Source organism: Microtus oregoni, unplaced genomic scaffold (assembly GCF_018167655.1).
Source record: "Microtus oregoni isolate MIOR12 unplaced genomic scaffold, Mior012 000043F_ref0000047, whole genome shotgun sequence".
Classification (NCBI taxonomy): domain Eukaryota; kingdom Metazoa; phylum Chordata; class Mammalia; order Rodentia; family Cricetidae; genus Microtus; species Microtus oregoni.
Genome location: NW_024543210.1, coordinates 2,757,782 through 2,777,730, shown reverse-complemented (window position 1 = coordinate 2,777,730; position 19,949 = coordinate 2,757,782). Strand labels below are relative to the sequence as shown.

At 45.3% G+C, this 19,949-nt stretch overlaps 1 protein-coding gene across 10 annotated transcripts in view; it reads left to right on the top strand.

Moving 5' to 3' along the window:
* Positions 1-19,949, top strand: part of Ppp2r5c (protein phosphatase 2 regulatory subunit B'gamma) — a 134,342-nt gene that overhangs the window by 89,809 nt on the left and 24,584 nt on the right. For all 10 annotated transcript variants that reach the window (XM_041633320.1, XM_041633319.1, XM_041633322.1 and 7 more), the window contains 6 exons: positions 7,261-7,371; positions 8,733-8,825; positions 8,907-9,037; positions 14,181-14,240; positions 15,885-15,993; positions 18,654-18,707. In XM_041633320.1, the coding sequence (XP_041489254.1) occupies positions 7,261-7,371; positions 8,733-8,825; positions 8,907-9,037; positions 14,181-14,240; positions 15,885-15,993; positions 18,654-18,707 (558 nt within the window). The remainder of the gene's footprint in view (positions 1-7,260; positions 7,372-8,732; positions 8,826-8,906; positions 9,038-14,180; positions 14,241-15,884; positions 15,994-18,653; positions 18,708-19,949) is intronic.

Genomic DNA, 19,949 nt, shown 5'->3' with positions numbered 1-19,949 from the left:
TATTGCCAAATATTTTTGAGCCTTGGTTGACTGAATCCAAGAATGTGGAGCCCACAGGTAAAGGGCCAACTGTACTGGACCATCTCTAATCCTCTTGTGTGTTTTCATGGCCTCTGATGGTTTTCTCACATCATATTACTTTGTGATATTGTGCTAATCGATGATGGAACCTTCTTGTTGCAGAACTATGCACCTCCCTCCACTGCCCTAACTGCTGAGTTCTTTTCTGTACTCTGCAGCCTGGCAGTACCTGGTGGCAGTTACAGGGCTCCCCTCATCTGCTAGGATCAGAAAAAATATACTTTCATTTATTTTTACCTAGTATGTTTAGTCTTTGGGACAGTAGAGTAAAACTCATCCCTTATGACACTTAGCTGTATCCCCAGTGGACCCCTCAGGGAGCACAAGGATGCAGGATTAAAGACAGTCGCATAAAGTGATGGTTCTCTGTCTTTGTGCATCAGCTGGCATATAGGGTTGGCATGGCAAGGACTGGGGAGTGGAAGTCCAAGCTCTCAACAGTCTTCTCACTTCCTTACATCGTGTGGGAGGTGGAGTGTACTGACTGGGATATTCTGAAGCCTTCCTATAACCCCTCAAATCTTATCCCAATGAAAACATGTGCTAGACAAAGCAAACATGTTAGAATGCTGGTGGTAGAATGCAGGTGTAACCACTCACTGGACCACACTTTCAGCTTTTTTGTGTGTTGTAATTTGTGAGCATTAAACATTTGGGAATACAACATCTACTTACAACTAACCTTTGGCTCATGGTAAATAACTTAGGATATGTTTCTTGATCCACTTTTCTTTTCTTGTGGTACTGGGAATGGAATCTAGGGCCTGTACATGATGACTACCCTCTGCCAAGCAGTTACATACTCAGCGAACGCTTGCTTTGCTTTGTTTGAAACAGGGTCTCTTGTAGCTCAGGCTGGCTACATAGCCAAGAACAGCCCTGGATTTATGACACACCTGCTTCCACCTCTTCCACCTCCCATGTGTTAGGATTACAAGCATATGCTCCCATGCTCTGCTGTATGATATGCTAGGGATGGAAACCGGCCTTTGTGCACTCCAACCAAGCACTCTGCCAACTGAGCCCCAGCCCCAGCCCTTCCTCCATTATTTTTAAACTTATACTTAATTGAACTGACTTAAGAATTACTTGTCATGTATGAATCTTCTACTCTTAAACTAAAAAATGTTAAACCCATACACTAAAGTGAGTGTCCTGTTTCGTGCTTATCAGAAGTAAGATTGTGTTGCACATTTAGTTGTACAATAGCCATAAAACAGCAGTGGTTGTGCACACCTTTAGTCCCTGCACTCAGTAGGCAAAAGTAGTAGGATCTCTACGAGTTCGAGGCCAGCATGGTCTACAGAATGAGTTCCAGGACAGCCGGAACTGTTACACAGAGAATCCCTATTTTTAAAAACTAAAAGCAAAACAAAACAAAAACAATTGTTAGAATTCTGCAACTACATTCCCTTTATTTAATACTCCATAAAGATTGTGTAAATTTTTATTTCCCTGATATGTTAAATCATTGCTTTAGAACATGCAGGGGACCCAGGTTCAGTTCCAGCACCACCAGGAGGCTCACAACTGTCTGAAGCTACAGATCTAGGAGAACCAATGCCCTCTCTGACCTCCACAGGCACAGGGTATACTGGTGTACAGTTCATACATTCAGGCACTTACACGTACACGTAAAACAAATAAATCTTACTTTTAAAAAAAATAGAGTGCTTGGGGCTGGAGAGATGGCTCAGAGGTTAAGAGCACTGCCTGCTCTTCCAAAGGTCTTGAGTTCAATTCCCAGCAACCACATGGTGACTCACAACCATCTGTAATGGGGTCTGGTGCCCTCTTCTGCCCTGCAGGCATACGCATAAACAGAATATTGTATACAAAATAAATAAATAAATATTAAAAAATAGAGCATGCAGAATAAACATCTGCAAGCTGAAAATACAAACTCAAAAATGCACCAAATGCTAAATTTTTGAGCACCAACATAATACCTCAATGGAAATTTTTACACTTGACCCCAACCCACTAAAAATGTTGTATAAATGTGTAAATTAAGTACACTAATGGGGAAAATATTTTTTTAACTTACCTCCAAGTTATATGGTTGTTGGGTTTTTTTGTTTGTTTTGTTTTGTTTTTGTTTTCGCTTTTTTGTGTTTTTTTATTTATTTTTATTTTTTGGCAGGGGGTTCTCTTTTTTTATGATTTTTTATTTATTTTTTTTTTTTGAGATAGGCTTTCTCTGTGTAGCTTTGGAGCCTGTCCTGGAACTTACTCTGTAGACCAGCTGGCCTCGAACTCACAGAGATTCATCTGCCTCTGTCTCCTGAGTGCTGGAATTAAAGGTGCACACCACTTTGACTTCGTTATATGTTTAATGTACATATTAAGCATAAATTTTGTTTTTATACCTGTATTCCACCCAGAATAGCATATATATATATATATATATATATATATATCCATACACACACACACACACACACACACACACACACATATATATATATATCCATACACACACAAAAAAATAAGCTCCACAGTTTAAGACAGAAGTTTCTGTACCACCCGGTCTGCTTATATCAATTATAAACTATTTGGCCTGTTAGCTCAGGCTTTTTATTAACTGACTCTTACAACTTAACCCATAATTTTTGTTTCTGTTTAGTCACATGGCTTGGTACCTTTTCTTAGTAAGACATTCTCATCACTTCTGAACGTTGACTGCATCTCTGCCTTCCTCTTCCCAGAATCCTCTTAGTCTAGTTGCCCCACCTAAACTTTCTTCTAGGCTACTGGCCAGTCAGCATTTTATTAAGCCAATACAAGTGACAGATCTTTACTGTGTACAAGAGCATTATCCCACAACCGTTTGGAAGACAAATACAAGCAACTCTGATATGAAGCATTTCAGATAAGAGACATTCAACTGCATTTGAGTAGATTGTAAAAGTGAAAACCTATTCAAATGTAAGAATTTTAAGTGTAAATTTTTAAATACCGTTTATAGGCATCTACTTGGAGGGAAATAACATTGTTTGAAGGTTGCTCTGGTTGTGGAGATTGAGTCAAGCAAAACAAGGTTTTGTTTTGTTTTTTTTTTTAATTTATTTATTTATTAAGGATTTCTGCCTCCTCCCCGCCACCGCCTCCCATTTCCCTCCCCCTCCCCCGATCAAGTCCCTCTCCCTCATCAGCTCAAAGAGCAATCAGGGTTCCCTGACCTGTGGGAAGTCCAAGGACCACCCACCTCCATCCAGGTTTAGTAAGGTGAGCATCCAAACTGCCTAGGCTCCCCCAAAGCCAGTACGTGCAGTAAGATCAAAAACCCATTGCCTTTGTTCTTGAGTTCTCAGTAGTCCTCATTGTCCGCTGTGTTCAGCAAGTCCGGTTTTATCCCATGCTTTTTCAGACCCAGGCCAGCTGGCCTTGGTGAATTCCCGATAGAACATCCCCATTGTCTCAGTGTGTGGGTGCACCCCGCGCGGTCCTGAGTTCCTTGCTCGTGCTCCCTCTCCTTCTGCTCCTGATTTGGACCTTGAGATTTCTGTCCGGTGCTCCAATGTGGGTCTCTGTCTCTGTCTCCTTTCATCGCCTGATGAAGGTTAATATTCAGGATGCCTATATGCAAAACAAGGTTTTGGAGTATTATATAGTGCTGCAGAGTCTGGGATAGGAGGATGAAACATATCAACCTAGCACTTCTCTGTTATCCCAGCACTCAGGAAGCAGAGGCAGGCGGATCTCTGTGAGTTTGAGGCCAGCCTGGTCTACAGAGCTAGTTCCAGGACAGCCAGGGCTACACAGAGAAACCCTGTCTTGAAAAACGAAACAAAAGACTCTTTTAAAATTATTTCTCAGGCTGTTTTGACTTATATTTAAATCAAACAATAAGACAATCTGAGAAAGATCTACAGGGCTGACTTAAGGAAAATGGGAGTGTTATGTGCTTTCTGGTATTGCAGTTAGTTAACGTCTTGGCACGGGTGGAGCTTTTGGACCACATACACAAACATGTACCCTTGCAAGCCTGCTCTTCATGTCTACAGGAAAAACATTTGGGACGTGCTAAAGAGTTACAACTTCCAGGATGCTTCTGCAAACACTGTGACCCTCAGAGTAGCCTGGCGTGAAGACAGAGTTTGCCCTTTTCAGAGATGGCATAGCTGAGGCCCAGGCAGAGTGTCCATTACTGTTTTGATTCTAGATAAGATCACAGAGAAGGGCTGTTCACAGTGTTGTGCTGCCCTCCTGCATGTGACCCAGCCCTGTCATCTGTCCGTGTCTCCATATGTCTGGATATATACATTCCATTTACAAGATCATGACAAGTTGGCAGACTCTATGTAGTACCTCAGGCTTCTTGCCATCCATCCCTGTCATAGATGGTGTTGCTGGAACCTCTCTGCCCTGGTTCCATTGCTCGGAACACCATGGGTCCCAATAGCATGGAGGTGACATCAGTACCACTGCCCTTCTCAACCTGTGTCCTTTCACAAACTTAGCTCCTGACATTTTTATATTAAAAAGTGCTACCAGATTAGAAACCCAAGTATAATTTGGGGTGTCACATTGTATGTTTGCCTCTGCCCCTTTCCCCCACTATGCATTAGCATTTCACTGACCTTTTCTGAGGAGGAGCATTGTCAGCGTATCATGGTGCAGTAAGAAAGTGGCTGGGAGTTCCAGGTGCCAGGTTTCCTTATTCGGGAACTCCTGGGTTGACAGATCGCAATGATGATAGAAGCTGCCTTTTCCCTCTTACGGCCCATGACATCACACCGCTCCTAAATACTGCTGGAACAGATTACATAACTTGTGTCATCTTTAGTTGTAGGATGTAAGCGAACTCGGAGCTCTCATCTGGGTTGCATTTGTACCTTTTCCTGGGGTTCACCTGTGAATGGTGTACCATGGGGCCCTCTCACTCTCTCTGAGCAGTGACCAGTTGCTTGTTTGCTCCATCACTACCTCTAGCCTCCACCAGTGTGTTGTTCCTCTCTATGTGGTGTGCTCAGCCTGTGGGACAGAGTTCAGCATCACCAGGATCTTCCTCTGGATGCCCCAGCTTGCTCTGCCTATGCTGACTCTGCTCCTGAGCTGCCACCTGCTAGAGCCTGCGGCTTGTACCTACCCGAGAGCAAAGTGCCTATCTCCATTTCTGAAGGCCCCTTAGCTCGTCTCCACCTGAGGAGAAGTGACAGTTCAGGCAAAGGACTCAATTTTTAACTTTCTTCTCCCAACACATTCACAGTCGGGGAGGCCAGGGTCAGTCTATCACTGTTGGGCAGGCCCTGGGAGGAGCTGGTGGCCTGCCCAAGCTGTGTGTGACTAGGCTCATCCCATCTTCTTATCTCATCCTGGAGCTTCAAAGCTCTGCCTGTCCTGGTCCCCATCTGCTGAGAAATGTCCCATGCGTCTGCTTGTCTCTCTTCTTATCATTCATTGTTTGGAGGTCTCACTGTGCCCTGTGCACGTTCCCTGGATCTCCAAATCCCCGAAGACAGAAATCAGCACTCATACTCCGTATGGACACTGAAGTTGAACATGTAGACTTTTCCTCCTCTCACAGTTTACATTGTTTCTGAGTTTCCAGCCATCTTTTCTTCCTTGCATTCCTTTACTGCCTCTTTTCCTTCGTGTCATTCTTCATAGAAGTTGCACTCCTCACTTTTATTGCTGGTAACATCATATGAAATCCACAGGTTGCAAGATAGGTATAGTGACAGTGAAGAAAGAAGTAGCTGCTGGTGGTGATATATTCCTATAATCCCGACTCTTAGGAGGCCAAGCCAGAAGGATTTCAATCTTGAAGCTATCCCGAGCTACATCTTGAGTTCCAGTCCAGCCTGGAATACACAGTGAAACCCTTTCTTATCCAAAGAGAGAGAGACAGAGACAGAGACAGAGAGAGAGAGAGAGAGAGAGAGAGAGAGAGAGAGAGAGAGCGCTGAGAGATTGCTCAGTTGTTAGAAGCACTGGCTGTTCTTGCAGAGGATCTGGATCCAGTTCCCAGCTCCCACATAATGACTTGCAACCATTTGTAACTTCAGTTTTAGAGCATCCTGCACCTTCTTCCAACCTCCACGGGCACCAGGCATGCACACAGTACACATAACAGACATGCAGGCGAGATATTCAAACACATAAGATGAAAAGAGATCTTTACAAAGAAAAGAAGGAAGAACAGGGAAGTATCAAATACTCATGTGCGTGATGTTATAGGCCTCTGAACTGCACGGCTCGCCAGCCTTCTAGGAGGTGTCCTAGAGCTGGCATTTGTATTTGGATCTGTGGTTTTGATCATCTAGGACAAGGACTTTTTTTTATTCCCGTGCGACAGGGTTTCTCTGTGTAACATCTCTGGCTGCCTTGGAACTGCTTTGTAGACCAGGCTGGCCCTAAACTCACAGAAATCTCCCAGCCTCTTACCTCCTGATGTGACAAGGATTATTTGGTCACTTGTAAGCCAGTTACCAGATCCCAGGACTATAACTGGTATTTGGTGAGTTCATAGTTGTTGTAAGACAATAGGTCATATTTAAACCCATTGCGTATTGAAAAAAAAAACCTTACAAGTCAATTACTTAGAAAAACTAGGCTTTGCTGTTCTATCACTGGCCAACCAAGTGTTTTGTGCAGGTCCAGACAGACCAAGGGCTCTGCTTAGCCAGCCGGCTCCTCTACACACTCTACTCCATCAGCTCTTCCCTGTGCTAGTGAGCAATCCTGTCTCAGAAGTGATCTCCAACTGCCCCAGAAGTCACTTATCTGTCTTGTGTTTCTATGGTTGTTATGGGCCCGACCCTGTGCAATGTAGTCTTTGCTGTTTTCTCAGTGTTCTTGTTTCTTTAGTCTTTTCTGTGGTCTTCGTCATCGTGTCCTTTTCTGGCTTTTTGTTTGCCGACTCACTGGATGTAACAGTCTCCTAAGTCAGCGCTAACCTCTTAGCATCGGCTGGGGTCAGCTGTCTTTGACAGTTTGACAGGTGAGAGACACAGTGACTGTAGCAGTTAGTTTGCTGATTCCGTGCCCAGAAAGCTCTAATTCAAGCTGCAGGTTTGACCCTGTCTTCTCTGGAGACCCACACCTCTTCTGAATTTTAAGAAAAAAGAACAGCTTAGAATGGGAAGCATCTATCGCTAGGATTATTTAGTGTTTCTTGGAATGTTTCTTGATAATATTCAACCTGGTTGTGATCATGGAATATGTGGGTTTTAGTTTGCAGTTAACATGTTTCGAACCTTGCCACCTTCCTCCAATCCTACGGGAGCCGAATTTGACCCAGAAGAAGATGAACCAACGTTAGAAGCAGCCTGGCCTCATCTGCAGGTACTGGACTTGGCACCAGCCCTGAGAGAATGGTGTATGCCATGTGGGTAGTGGCCCAGGGCCTCTTTTTAACTGTTGACCAACAGGCTTCTGACCTAAAGGAATCTCTTTTTAGCAGAGCAGAGAGGTGGGAGAAAAGAGATTGATTGATTGATTGATTGATTGACTGATTGACTGATTGATTGATTTTATGAAAGCCCATTGCACAAGCTACAGACTTACTTCTCTGTCCTCAGTGATGAATTCTAGCGTTTCTAATAACATTGAATTTGGGGTTTGTCCTAGTTAGAGCTGCGATGAAATACCGTGACTAAAGCAACTTGGGAAGGAAAGGATTTATTTGGCTTAGGCTTCCACATCACTGTTCACCAACAAAGGACATCAGGACAGGAACCCAAAGCAGGGCAGGAACTTGGAGGCAGGAGCTAATGCAGAAGCCATGGAAGAGAGCTTCTTAATGGCTTGCTCATCATGGCTTGCTCAGCCTGCTTTCTTATAGCACCCAGAACTACCAACCCAGAGGTGGCACCACCCATAATGGGTTGGGCTCTTCCTCATCAATCACTAATTAAGAAAATGCTCTACAGGCTTGTGTACGGCCAGGTCTTACGAAAGCATTTTCTCAGTCAAGGTTTAGAGCATTTCCCAGGTGTATTTGCAGTTTGCAGTAAATGTGTTTAACCTAATGTCCCTGTGCATCCCAGGCTCCTTGCTGACAAATGATATGTTAAGTTGGGAGCGTAGCCCCAGATAGTTCCCCACACACCTGTGAGGTACAAGGGTGACTGGTTATGAGGCCAGCCCAAGCAGAGCATTTACATATGTCCTTGGTGAGGAGGCAAAAAAAAGAAAAAAGGGGGAAAAAAGGAGAAGAAGGGAGGAGCCAAATGTTCTGCCCTTAAGGCATCTTGACTTCCACACAGTTTAGGACAGACTGTCCATGCTGTCCAGCCAACTGTGCTGTTTATTGACAAAGGGAACCCAGTGGCTGTGGTTCAGTGTCTGTTTTTGTGTTCCTCTCCCAGGCAGTCCTTAAGTTCTTGTCCCCCTAGAACTCCATGATACATGTAGATAGCATTCTGCAGATCCCACCCCCAAGCTTAGTCATGGTCCCAGGTGTCACAACTGAGCACCATGGGAAGCACTGTGTGCCATTTAAGAGATAGTCTGTGGTTCTCACTAAATAAATAATTCCATCTGCAGTTATAATTATGCTAAGCCACACAATTCAGCATTAATTTTGAATGCATGTGTGTTTTTAAGTCTAGTGTTTTCAAGCAAATAAAGGCTGAATTTGAGGTGTTCTTAATCCAACTAATAAAGTGCCATATTATCTGACTTCTTGTTTTTTTTTCTCCTAGCTTGTTTATGAATTTTTCTTAAGATTTTTAGAGTCTCCAGATTTCCAGCCCAATATAGCAAAGAAATATATTGATCAGAAGTTTGTATTACAGGTGAGTGTCCAACCAGGTATTCCTCAGCAGCCTTAAGTGCAGGATGGTCACTGTCACTAAGTGCTATGTTTTTTTTTAAAGCTTCTAGAACTCTTTGACAGCGAGGATCCTCGGGAGAGAGATTTTCTAAAAACTACCCTTCACAGAATCTATGGGAAGTTCTTAGGTCTGCGTGCTTACATCAGGAAACAGATAAATAATATATTTTATAGGTAAGTCCTCGTGTGGTTGCTACCCACCCCCAATGCTGTCACATCAGAGACAGGGGAGGGGAGCTGAGCAGTGTGCTAGTCATGTGCAGGTGACCCTACCACACTGTACCTTGTCCCTCTGTGTTCCTCTGTGCAGTTTTGACTGCTCGGTTCTGTTAGTCCACCCTTGCTTCTCCTCCCCCATGTCTTACCACACACTACCCTTGCTTGAGTTCCTGTAGAAATGTCCAGTGGTCCTGAGTGTGGGTGGGCTGACCCTGACCCATTCACCTGCTTTTTACCTTATTATTGCTACTCAGTCACAGGAAGACAGGAAAAGGGAAGGGAGTAGTCAGCCTTTGCCTGGGAAGATCTGTGAATTAGTTGAGCAGTTTAAGGGCCAACCAAGCAGAGAGAGGAGAGAGCCCTGGCGGCAGACAGAGCAGGACAACTTTCCTATATACCCAAACCTGTCCTATCAGCCTCTAGCTCGGAAAGGATATCTCAAGCCCTTCAAGTATATTGATAGCTATGACCCGCATCCTTGTCTCATCTCCGACCACGCCTCATGATTCTTAAGGTCTAACATCCCAGGTGTGTGTGACCCAGGTGTGTGTGAAGGTTACACCTATAATCCCAGGCCTTGGGAGGTCGAGGCAGAAAGATTGCCATAGCTCAGGCCAGCCTCATCTACATAGAGATCCAGATGAGTCAGGGCTACATTCACATGGTTGTACCACTGCTGCTATATGATCAACACCGCTTCCTAGGCTACCTCTGTGCTTCCAGGTTCTGCCCACTCTCAGGCTGTGCAGCCATGTGTCATTCCAGGCTGTCCTGTCGCTTTGAGCCCTCAGACCTGCTTCCCCAAGCAAAGTTCACCTGAGCTGACATGGCCCCTCCTCCCCAGGAACAGCCTCAGTGGCGCAGTGTTACAGAATGGGTGCTGGTGGAAATCTGTGTAGCTCTTTTATGGCCTTGGCTAGCCTATATCCTCCTGCTTCTGCTGAGGTGGAGGGTGTGTGTCACTGCTTAGCCTGGTTTGTGTAGCTTTCTTCCTAGTACCAGGAAAACTTACTAAGGTTATCTTGTAATTGTTGGCTTCTTGGGTTGACTTTCTGCTCTCAGATATCTGATTCCAGGGAAGCCTAAAAGTAGCAAATCTCAGCAGTGATAGAAACAGTATGATATCCATCTGATGTAAAGTAAGTTTCACACAATCTAGCTATGGGGCCAGGGCGTGCTTATGCCTGCCTGGTCCTTCTTCCCCACAGTGACTGAAAGTGGCCAAGAAAGGGGAGCTGAGACAGTGAGACTGAGCAGCCTATGTGGTCCTTCTGGTCCTTCCAGGCCTGGTGTATCCCTGCAGTCGAATCCAGTGCCTAATGGCACATTGTGATATTGGGGCCTTCACCATCTGCTTCCCTTTGAGCCCCTTCCAGGTTCCTCCTAATATATAATGTTTCTGTAATGGAGCCCAACCCAGCCCTGACTTGCTCTGATTATAGTGAGGGAATGATGTCAGCTCCTACATATTCAGCTCCTGTTTTTCACTTCTTGGTGCTCTGATTTCTCACAAGATCATTACTCAGCTGATGTCATTCTCTACACAGAATGGGTACAACTTAAATTCCAGTCTGTTAGCCCTGAAATTCAGGCTCTGGCTGTAGAGTTTTGTTTCCTCAGGACTAGTGGTTTTGGTCAGGCAGCAGAACCCCAAATCCGTTAGCACCTGCCGTGTGGAAGTGGAAATGCCTCCTGCTGCAGATAGCTTACCTTGATTACTGGAGCGCTCAGCTCCTTCCTTATTCAGAATACATCACACGATTCAGTTCCGTTCTCTCAAATGGATGAGAGTGCAGTTGGCACTTCTGTGTTCCCTCCCTTAGGTCATCTCTTCTATACTTATCTTTATATATGTGTGCTCCAAAGCAAGTATGTTACTTAGAATCCCTAATTGGCTTGGCTCTTTTGTCATTGTTTCATGTGAAGAGAGTCAAACAGCTCAGAGTTTCCTGGATCATGGAAGTCCTGTGCATGTTGAGTATCCTGACCCAGAAATCCACACACTTAAAAATTTGAATACTTTTGGTTGTGAGTCTTTTTTTTTTTTTTTTTTTTTTTTTTTGGTTTTTCGAGACAGGGTTTCTCTGTGGCTTTGGAGCCTGTCCTGGAACTAGCTCTTGTAGAGCAGGCTGGTCTTGAACTCACAGAGATCCCAGAGAGTGCTGGGATTAAAGGTGTGCGCCACCACCGCCCGGCTTGTAAGTCTTTAATAGCTGAGCCATCTCGAAAAAACAAAAAAGAGAAAACAGTTGACATTTTGAGCACTTGCATGATGCCTCAGTGGAAAATTCCACAATTGACTTGTGGTTCATGGTTAAAATGCAAGAGTAGCCAGGTATGGTGGCTTTTGTCTACAGTCGCAGCTCCTTGGGAGGTTGAGTCAGAAGGATCATTTGCACCTAGTAGTTACTTGCATACCAGTTTGAATAGTGTAAAGAGAGCCTGTCTCCAACCTAAAAATATTACATAGAATTACTTTCCAAGAGTATTTTGCATAGAGTAATTGAATTTTTGGTTTTAGCTTGATTCGTAGCCCAAAATATAGCTCATACATATGCAGATGTGAATCTGAATGATCCCTGATATTGTATACTGCTGTTCCGGAGCATTCCAGGTTCTTAATCCACACCTATATCTTGTAAGAAAAGGCACTTTTAAACAATTTGGTTCAACTTACTAGAAGCTACGATTCCTACCTGTAATTTCTCAGTGAGTTGGCTTACTAGCGTGAGCAAACAGTGACCCCAGGGCTGGTTTTAGTAAGCAGTGCACTGGAGGATGCCAGTCAGCAGAGCAGCCAGACCTTGTCTTGCTGCCCCACCCGGTGCCACGGCTTACATCACCACCTGTGATTCCTCAGTTCTGTCCTGGGCCTGGGCTCAGCAGAACTGCTGTGCTGCCACGGTGTCATCTAGGGCAGTGATACCCTGGGTGCCTTCTCACTGCTGTGCATCTCTGTCCGCATGGTCCCTCTGGTCATGCTTAGATCCTTGTGATTTATTTTTTATTTTATTTTATTTTTTTTGTAGCCTGAATTGACCTTGAACTGACACTAATACTGCTGCCTCTGCCTTTCCCAGTGTTGGAATTACAGGCATGAGCTGCCTCTTCCAGCTTCAGTGCACCCTCTTATGAGCACCAGCTGCCTCTATGGGAGTCAGGAGAAGCTCCCAGTCTCCTCAAGGGATTAGCCCCCAAATTAGTGCCCCTTACTTCCATCTTTGGTATTGTCAAGGCAAGCCACAAGACAGTTCAGCCCCACAGGAAGGGAAGTAGATCCTGCCTCTTGGTCCAAGGTGCAGAACATATCCAATGGGAGACTGCTCTGAGCAGCAGTTCCAGCCCAGGTTCAGATCAGTCTGGGCTTTTGCTGTAGAGTGAGGAGCACTCCATCTTGCTCTGATGCTGCTCGGCTCCCCAGACTGTCTTCTCTGGGAACTAGTCCCCTTTTCTCTCTCTGTTACACAGTCAGCTAAAGGTGCTTAGACAGAGGCTCTCATAAAATGATACTAATGTGAAAACCACGTGGCTTACAGTGACCACCATCCTCCCATAATATGCAAGAAGGCTGAGCAGCAGGGCCCAAGGGTCACTGTGAGCTGTGTGCAAGGGTGCTGCACCAGCTCAGAATTATAATCGTGGGTAAAACCTGTGAAGCAAGAGGAAACCACTTTCCTGCACTGACTCCCGCAGACTCACTGATAGGCCTCTTCTGTGCTCTGGGGCAGGGGTAGGAAGAGGTCAGCAGGAAGCGGATGTGACACACATTCTCACGACCACAGCCAGTCCTCGGGCAGTGCCCTCACAGCTATACTTTTAGACTACAGCCAAGCACGTCTTCATGTTTCTGTGTCTGGCTGCCAGTGGCCTTGGAGCTTGCCCATGTGCTGTCCAGGCTATCATCCTGTCTCACCTGCATTCACAGACCCTGTTCTCTCCCCTCTGTGTGGATCTGTCAGTACCTTCCTTGGGGCTTAGTAAGTAAGAGCCATCAGGGAAGCCTGACCATTTGAGAATACAGAATTGGAACTCACTCTGTAGACCAGGCTGACTTCAAATTCACAGAGATCAGCCTGCCTCTGCCTCCCAGTGCTGGGATTAAAAGCGTGCATCATCACTGCCTGGCTGCTTACTTCTTCTGTACTTTAAGGTTACTAGTCAGTTTGTCTCAGGACACTGATATTTGGGCCAGACACTTCACTAAGCAGCTGCTGAGGGAGGCTCTCTCACCGATGGGTGGGGCCACTTCTACCGTCACATGTTCAGAGCGCACTACCCTGCTGCTGTAGACCACCAACAACCAAGTAGCTAGGGTTCAATTTCCATGGGTCTCCTGCAGGTGGGCAGGGGTTGGTAGACATGCCCCTGTTCCCTGTTCTTGTCCCCAGTTCGCTCACCAGACTGTTTAAGAACTACACAGATGCCAGGCTTGGTCCTAGTATCAGGAACACATTCACAGGAAGTCCTTGTCCTTGTCTGGAGGGAGACAAGCTGGCCCAGAGAGTGGGGTGCATATTTCCAGAGCTCCCTTAGAAGCCTGTATCGGGCAGAGAGCGCTCAGAAGAAGAGAAGTGGACTGCACTTGGAACTGGTGTTGGGGAAGCAGGGACAGTATTCATAGAGAGGAGCCTCTAGCCATGGCAGGGAGTGTGCTGGAGATTGGAGGCTTTAAAACTGAGTAAGACACATGTTGAAAAGCTGCAAAGAAACAAGATGGATTAGAGGCTAGGATAGAAGGCTGGATAGATGTGAACACAAGGCAGGCAGCATGCAAACTGCCATAGCCTGAGACTGCTGGTCAGAGCACAGGTGTTGGCTGTGAAACTTCTTCAGCTTTCCTGGATACTTGAAATTTTTCAGAATAAAATGTTGAAAGAAATTGGGCTACACTGGCTGTCTGCCCTCAAGGGTATTCCATTGTAGGCTTTCAGGGCTTTGTGGGCTCTGAAAGCACCTGAACATGTCCCTGAAAGGTGTCAGCTCGGCACTGCTGGTTCCTCGGTTCCTCCTGTAGCCTTTGAATTTCCTTGTTCAGATTGCTGTCGCGTCTGCAGCTTTTACTCAGGGTCCAGTGCTGATGACACATTGTATGTTCCAGGTTTATTTATGAGACAGAGCATCACAATGGCATAGCAGAATTACTGGAAATACTGGGAAGGTAAGTTCCTGTCACTGACAGTGCGTGGCTGCAGCTAGAGCCGACACCAGATGATCTTACTCATTGACTTGACTCCTCCCAGAGCACAGCCGTTCAAGCCAGGTCCTGAAAGGACGGAAAGAGAGTTTCATGCAAGGAGAAGGAAGGTTGATTAACTCACAGATCAGAGTGCACAAACAACAGCTTCCATCTTTGTGGCTCTATAGGCAGAGCCCTCTTCATACACCTCCATCTATTACTATGGAAGCTATGGAATTTCAACTTTTTCCCTGGAGTAGTGTTAAAAATAGTTACAGAGGAATGTTGGTATTAAAGCTTACTTGAAGAATAGATTATATACATGAGGTGTTGAGTAAATGGCTAGTATTTTAAATTGTCTCAACCTGTTGACTTTTCATATATATATATATATATACATATATATATATTATGATTCAATTTTTTATCCATCTTAAACTGAGTAAAGTTTTTACTTATTTTTTTTAAATGGCCTGTAAATATAAGATTCCCTGACCCACTATTTCCCAAAAGATTTCATCTTGGAGTGGAACTAAGAGGAAGGTCGACCTGGACAGTGCTCTCCCCAGTGCCTCTAGGGGAATCCATGGGCATTATTAGCACCTTAAGGTTCTAAGTTGCTCTAAAGTGAAGACACCCAGTATATATAGAATCTAGTGGGTCCCTACAGCCTCTGAACCTGTTCTGTTGTCTTTGTGTGCCCCCCTCAACACACACACACACACACACACACACACACACACAAGGAAACTGTTGTCTGGTCGATCTGGTCCCTCTCAAGCTGCTGCTAAAGATGCGATTTGAAAAAAATGGCTGTACCTAGGTTGGTCTGTCCCTCGAGGCATGGCTTACTTAGTTTGGCTAAGGGTGCCTCTCCCAGTCGTATGACCTTGGGCAAGTTCCTTCTGTGAACTGGAAAGAAAGCTGAGTTTCCTTCTGGTGTTTCCCTCTGCCACGTATCAGGAGTGATGTGAACTGTGTTAAGTGTAAGTCTTACCACACTGTCTTTTCAACCCTTCCTCTAACACAGGGTTCACCCAGGGTTCCCCTGCAGATGTGCTCGTCACCCTTGGTGGGTACGGTGGCAGCATGACTGGAGGACCAAGTTACCATTGTTCTGACTCTGGCTCTGGGAAACATCTCTTCTCTTTGTCTAAGCACAAAACCACGTAGATAGGCCAGTTAATGTTCAGTTTGGTGTCCCTTCAGTGGTATGCCTTTCCTACAGAATGAACAGCAGCCAGTCTGCACACAGGAGGTGAGAGTGGAGGGACACTCCAGGTCACAGGAGGATAATGATCTGGAATTACCCCCCAGGAATGTAGACGTCTTAAAGAAAAGTACTGGGTGGGAACACCTGGATCTCATCACTGTCCCCCCAAGCTGCTCAGTTCCCTGCTGTTTTCTTCCCTCTGTGCTGTAACTTAAGTCCCAATACAAAAAAGATTAAAATGGCTATGCTCCTGGAAGGCCTTTTTGTTGTAGCTCTTGTTCCTTTCAGTGTCCTCTTTATTCTGAAATATTTTGCCCATTGGCTTTTCATGCTGAAAACAAAAACTGAAAGAACAAGATACCTGACTATAATCTGGAATGTATAAATACTCAAGCTGGATTCTCTTTTCACAGTATAATTAATGGATTTGCCTTACCACTAAAGGAAGAGCACAAGATTTTCCTGTTAAAGGTGTTGCTGCCCTTGCACAAAGTGAAATCTCTGAGTGTCTACCATCCCCAGGTAAGGCCAGCTGAGCACAGCTGCACACCTCTGCAGTGGTCCAACCGTTTGTGGGAGTGATTCCTTTCCCATATCACTAGGAGAGGGGTAGGGAGATGTCTTAGTTATATAAATGTTTGCCATCAAGTATGAGAACCAGAGTTGAGATCCCCAGAACTCCCATAAATGGCAGATAGCATGATGTGCTAGGCCATCTGTGCGTCCAACTTCAGAAGGTAGAGGCAGAATCCCAGGAGCAAGCTGGCTAGCTAGACTAACAATGTAGCTAGCTCCTGGTTCAGTGAGAGAAACATTGCCTCAATGATACAAGATGGAAAGAATTGAGAAAAACACCTGATGTTGACCTCTGGCCTCCGTGCGTTCATACACATGAACGTTTGTAGCCTTGCACATGCACAAACATCACACAGACTCATGCATACAAAAAAGAAAGACGCTGGGTGGGGGTGGCACATCCTTTAATCCCAGCACTCAGGAGGCAGAGGCAGGCGGATCTCTGTGAGTTCTAGGCCAGCCTGGTCTGCAGAGCAAGTTCTAGGACAGGCTCCAAAGCCACAGAGAAACCCTGTCTCGGAAAAAAAAGAGAGAGAAGAGAAGGGCGGGGGGGGGGGGGCGAGATTCAGGAGAATCTCCGGAATATAGATTGTATCGAGACAGAAGGGTCCACTTTGAGAGGAAAAGGGGCTTCTTACAACATGATCTAAACCTAATGTCTTAAAGACCTGTGACAACTTGTACAAACTGGATTTTTTTTAAACTGCAGCAATCTAACTGTAGTTGTGCTGGAGCCTTAGTTGCTGGTTCCTGACTGGTTTCTCTCTGTCTGTATTAGAATCTGCTTTCCAATAGACAGAATTTGAGCTATGCTGAGTCTCAAAGGGTGGCCACTCTCATTTGCAGCCCATAATCCTTTACTCTTGGCTGCCACATGGCTGAACACAGAATAGGATGTCATATGTGTTAAGAACACATGGACAGAAGGATGGAGAGTTGGTTAAAAACTCTCTCAGCAGTTAAAAGCACTGGCTGTGCTTCCAGAGGCCTGAGTTTGTTTCCCAGCACCTGTCGGGGTCCGGTGCTTGCCCGGACCCTAAGTTATTTCTCTCTGGACCGGACCCCAACATAAACTATCTCTCTTGACCGGCATGGAGGCACGGGAATAAAGACACAACTCACATGGCAGCTAACAACTGAAGTAATAAGGGCAGCGGGGCTGCGTCCCCAACACCCCAGCCGCCTGCTCGGCTAGCTTATGCCCCAAAATAATTACACAGACACTGTATTCTTTTAAGCACTGCTTGGCCCTTTAGCTCTAGCACTTACAGGCTAATTCTCACATCCCGATCAACCCATCTCTAATAATCTGTGAGAACCGGTCTTACCAGGAAGATTCTAGCCTAGTCCATCCTGGGTCGGAGCTTCATGCCGGGAGCGGGGCATGGCGTCTCTCTCAGGCGTCTGCTCCCGAGAGGAGAGATGTCAAGTCTGACCTCACTTCCTGTTCCTCCCAGCGTTCTGTTCTGTCTACTCCTCCCACCTAACTTCTAACCAATAAAATGGGCCAAGGCAGTCCCTTTATTAGCCAATGACCTTCCTCCATCAAACAACCATCTGTAATCTCTGTCACAGTGGATCCTTTTCTGGCTGCTGTAGACACTGCATGTCCATGGTGCACAGTTACATATACTCATAAAATAACATAAAAAATTTTACACCTCCCCATACACACACGTATACCCCAAGTGAGGGAGAAGAAGAGCACATGGAAGGGCTGTGGTGTAGTAGGAGAGTACTTGTCACATGCAAGGTCTTAGGTTCTGTTCCCAACACTGCAAGAAAACAAAGCCCAAAGATTCTTATCAAAGCTTATAGCTCATAACTATAATCTCAGCATTCCGGAATCTGAGGCAGGAAAATCATGAATTTGAGGCCAACCTGGGCTGTATATCAAGACCTTGTCTAAAAATTAAAAATCAAATGGAGATTTCATTCTTGAGAGCTCCTTGGAAGTGGGTAGCATGGGATACATTGCAGAGAGGACATTCTTTCGTTAATTGAATAGCACTGGCATCCTAGGAAATGTCCACTTGTTGTCGGGTAGGCATCACAGGGCAGCAGGTCCAGCTTGTTATCATATCCATTGTTGAACAAAAGCTGTTGATGGTGGTGCACACCTATAGTCTCAGGACTCTGAGGCTGAGGCAGGAGGCTTGCAGCAAAACTGTCTTAAGGGAAAATAAAGAATAAATAGCTCAGAAATTTCTGATAGGTTGCCAAAATAAAATTTTTCCAGTTATTATATTACTTGCCCATTCTAATCTTCAAAAATGCCATGTGCACACACACATCCCTCATTACACTTGGTTGATTTGTTGGTAGTGTCTGAAAATTTTCTCCTGGTTTTTATCATTCTTGGGAGTGAGCATAGCTACGAAATCTGTCAGAAATCGATAGGGAAAGAATTATTTATCCACTGAGCATCAACCCCAAAGGTGCTTCCCTGAAGTTCCTCTCAGAGCATTATGGGTGTTAGTCGTGGTGGTCATGCACAGTGTTTCCACCACAACCAGCCATTTTCCCCAGGCTGCTGTTTGAGGTTGGTATAGAAGCGTTTCTGTGCTGAAGTGGCTTGCTGACGCTCTCTCCCCCGTCCCTTCCAGCTGGCGTACTGCGTTGTGCAGTTTTTGGAGAAGGACAGCACCCTCACTGAACCAGTAAGTGCTCTCCCGGGCCCTGAGCACCCGGCATGCTCACTTCTGGGTTGGAAGTTTGAGTGTGATAATTTGGCTGCAAGTTCCTTTACTGCAATAATGGTTTTCTGGAACAAGCTTGCCACCTTGTCTCTTACTGCTTGGCAATCCTTGGAACATGGCATCTGAGTAGCTGTGGACACCAGCCTGGGCCCAGTTTAGTCCTCCATATTTGACAGCACATGTCCTGACTCACTCACACGCACTGAAGTGAGAGGCTAAGTCACTTGTTGTACTCGAGGATTCTTTCTGTTCTGGAAGTTTTTTCTAAGTTAGTGTTACTATTTTACAATCACTGAGCAGCAAGTGAAGGCTACATTGCTGACTTTTGGGTTGGATTTCTAATTGGTATTTTATCTTTATTAAATTTTATTTTATTTTGGCTGGGTGGTGGTGGCTCACACCTTTAATCCCAGCCCTTGGGAGGCAGAGGCTGGCAGATCTCTGTGAGTTCTAGGCCAGCCTGGTCTACAAGAACTAGTTCCAGGCAAACTCCAAAGCAACACATAGAAACTCTGTCTTGAAACACCCCCCCCCAAAAAAAATATTTTATTTTATTCTTTTGGGTTTTTTGAAAGAGGTTTCACTGTGATGTGTAGCTCTGGCTGTCCTGGAACTTGCTTTGTAGACCAGACTGGCCTTGAACTCAGAGATCTTCCTGCCTCTGCTTCTTGAGTGCTGGGATTAAAGGTGTGCACCACCACCACTAAACTATCTTTACTAATTTTTTTTAATTTAATTCCTAGCATCTCCACTAAAAATCAGCCAAAAATGTAGCCAAAGTTAACAAAATATGTCTTGTCAGATGTCAGCCAGAATAAGTATTTGAATCCACTTTTTAAAAATAAGCTAAGATACAGTTTATAGCCCACGCAGTTCATCTGTTTAAGGTATATGGTTCAAGCCAGCTGTGGTAGCTCAGGAGACTGAGGTAGGTAGATTACCATGAGTTTGGGGTCAGCCTCAGCTGTATAACACCCTGTTTCAGAGAAAGAGGAGCTGGAGAGACAGCTCAGTCGTTAAGAGCACTTGTTGCTCTTTCAGAGGTTTGTAGCACACAGATGGTGGTTCACAACTGCCTGTAACTCCAGCTCCAGGGGATCAGACACCATATTCCCAGTCTCTGCAGGCATTCACATGCATGAGCACATTTGCATGGTCACTCAGGTTTCTTTGCCCAACATGCACACACACACATACACACAC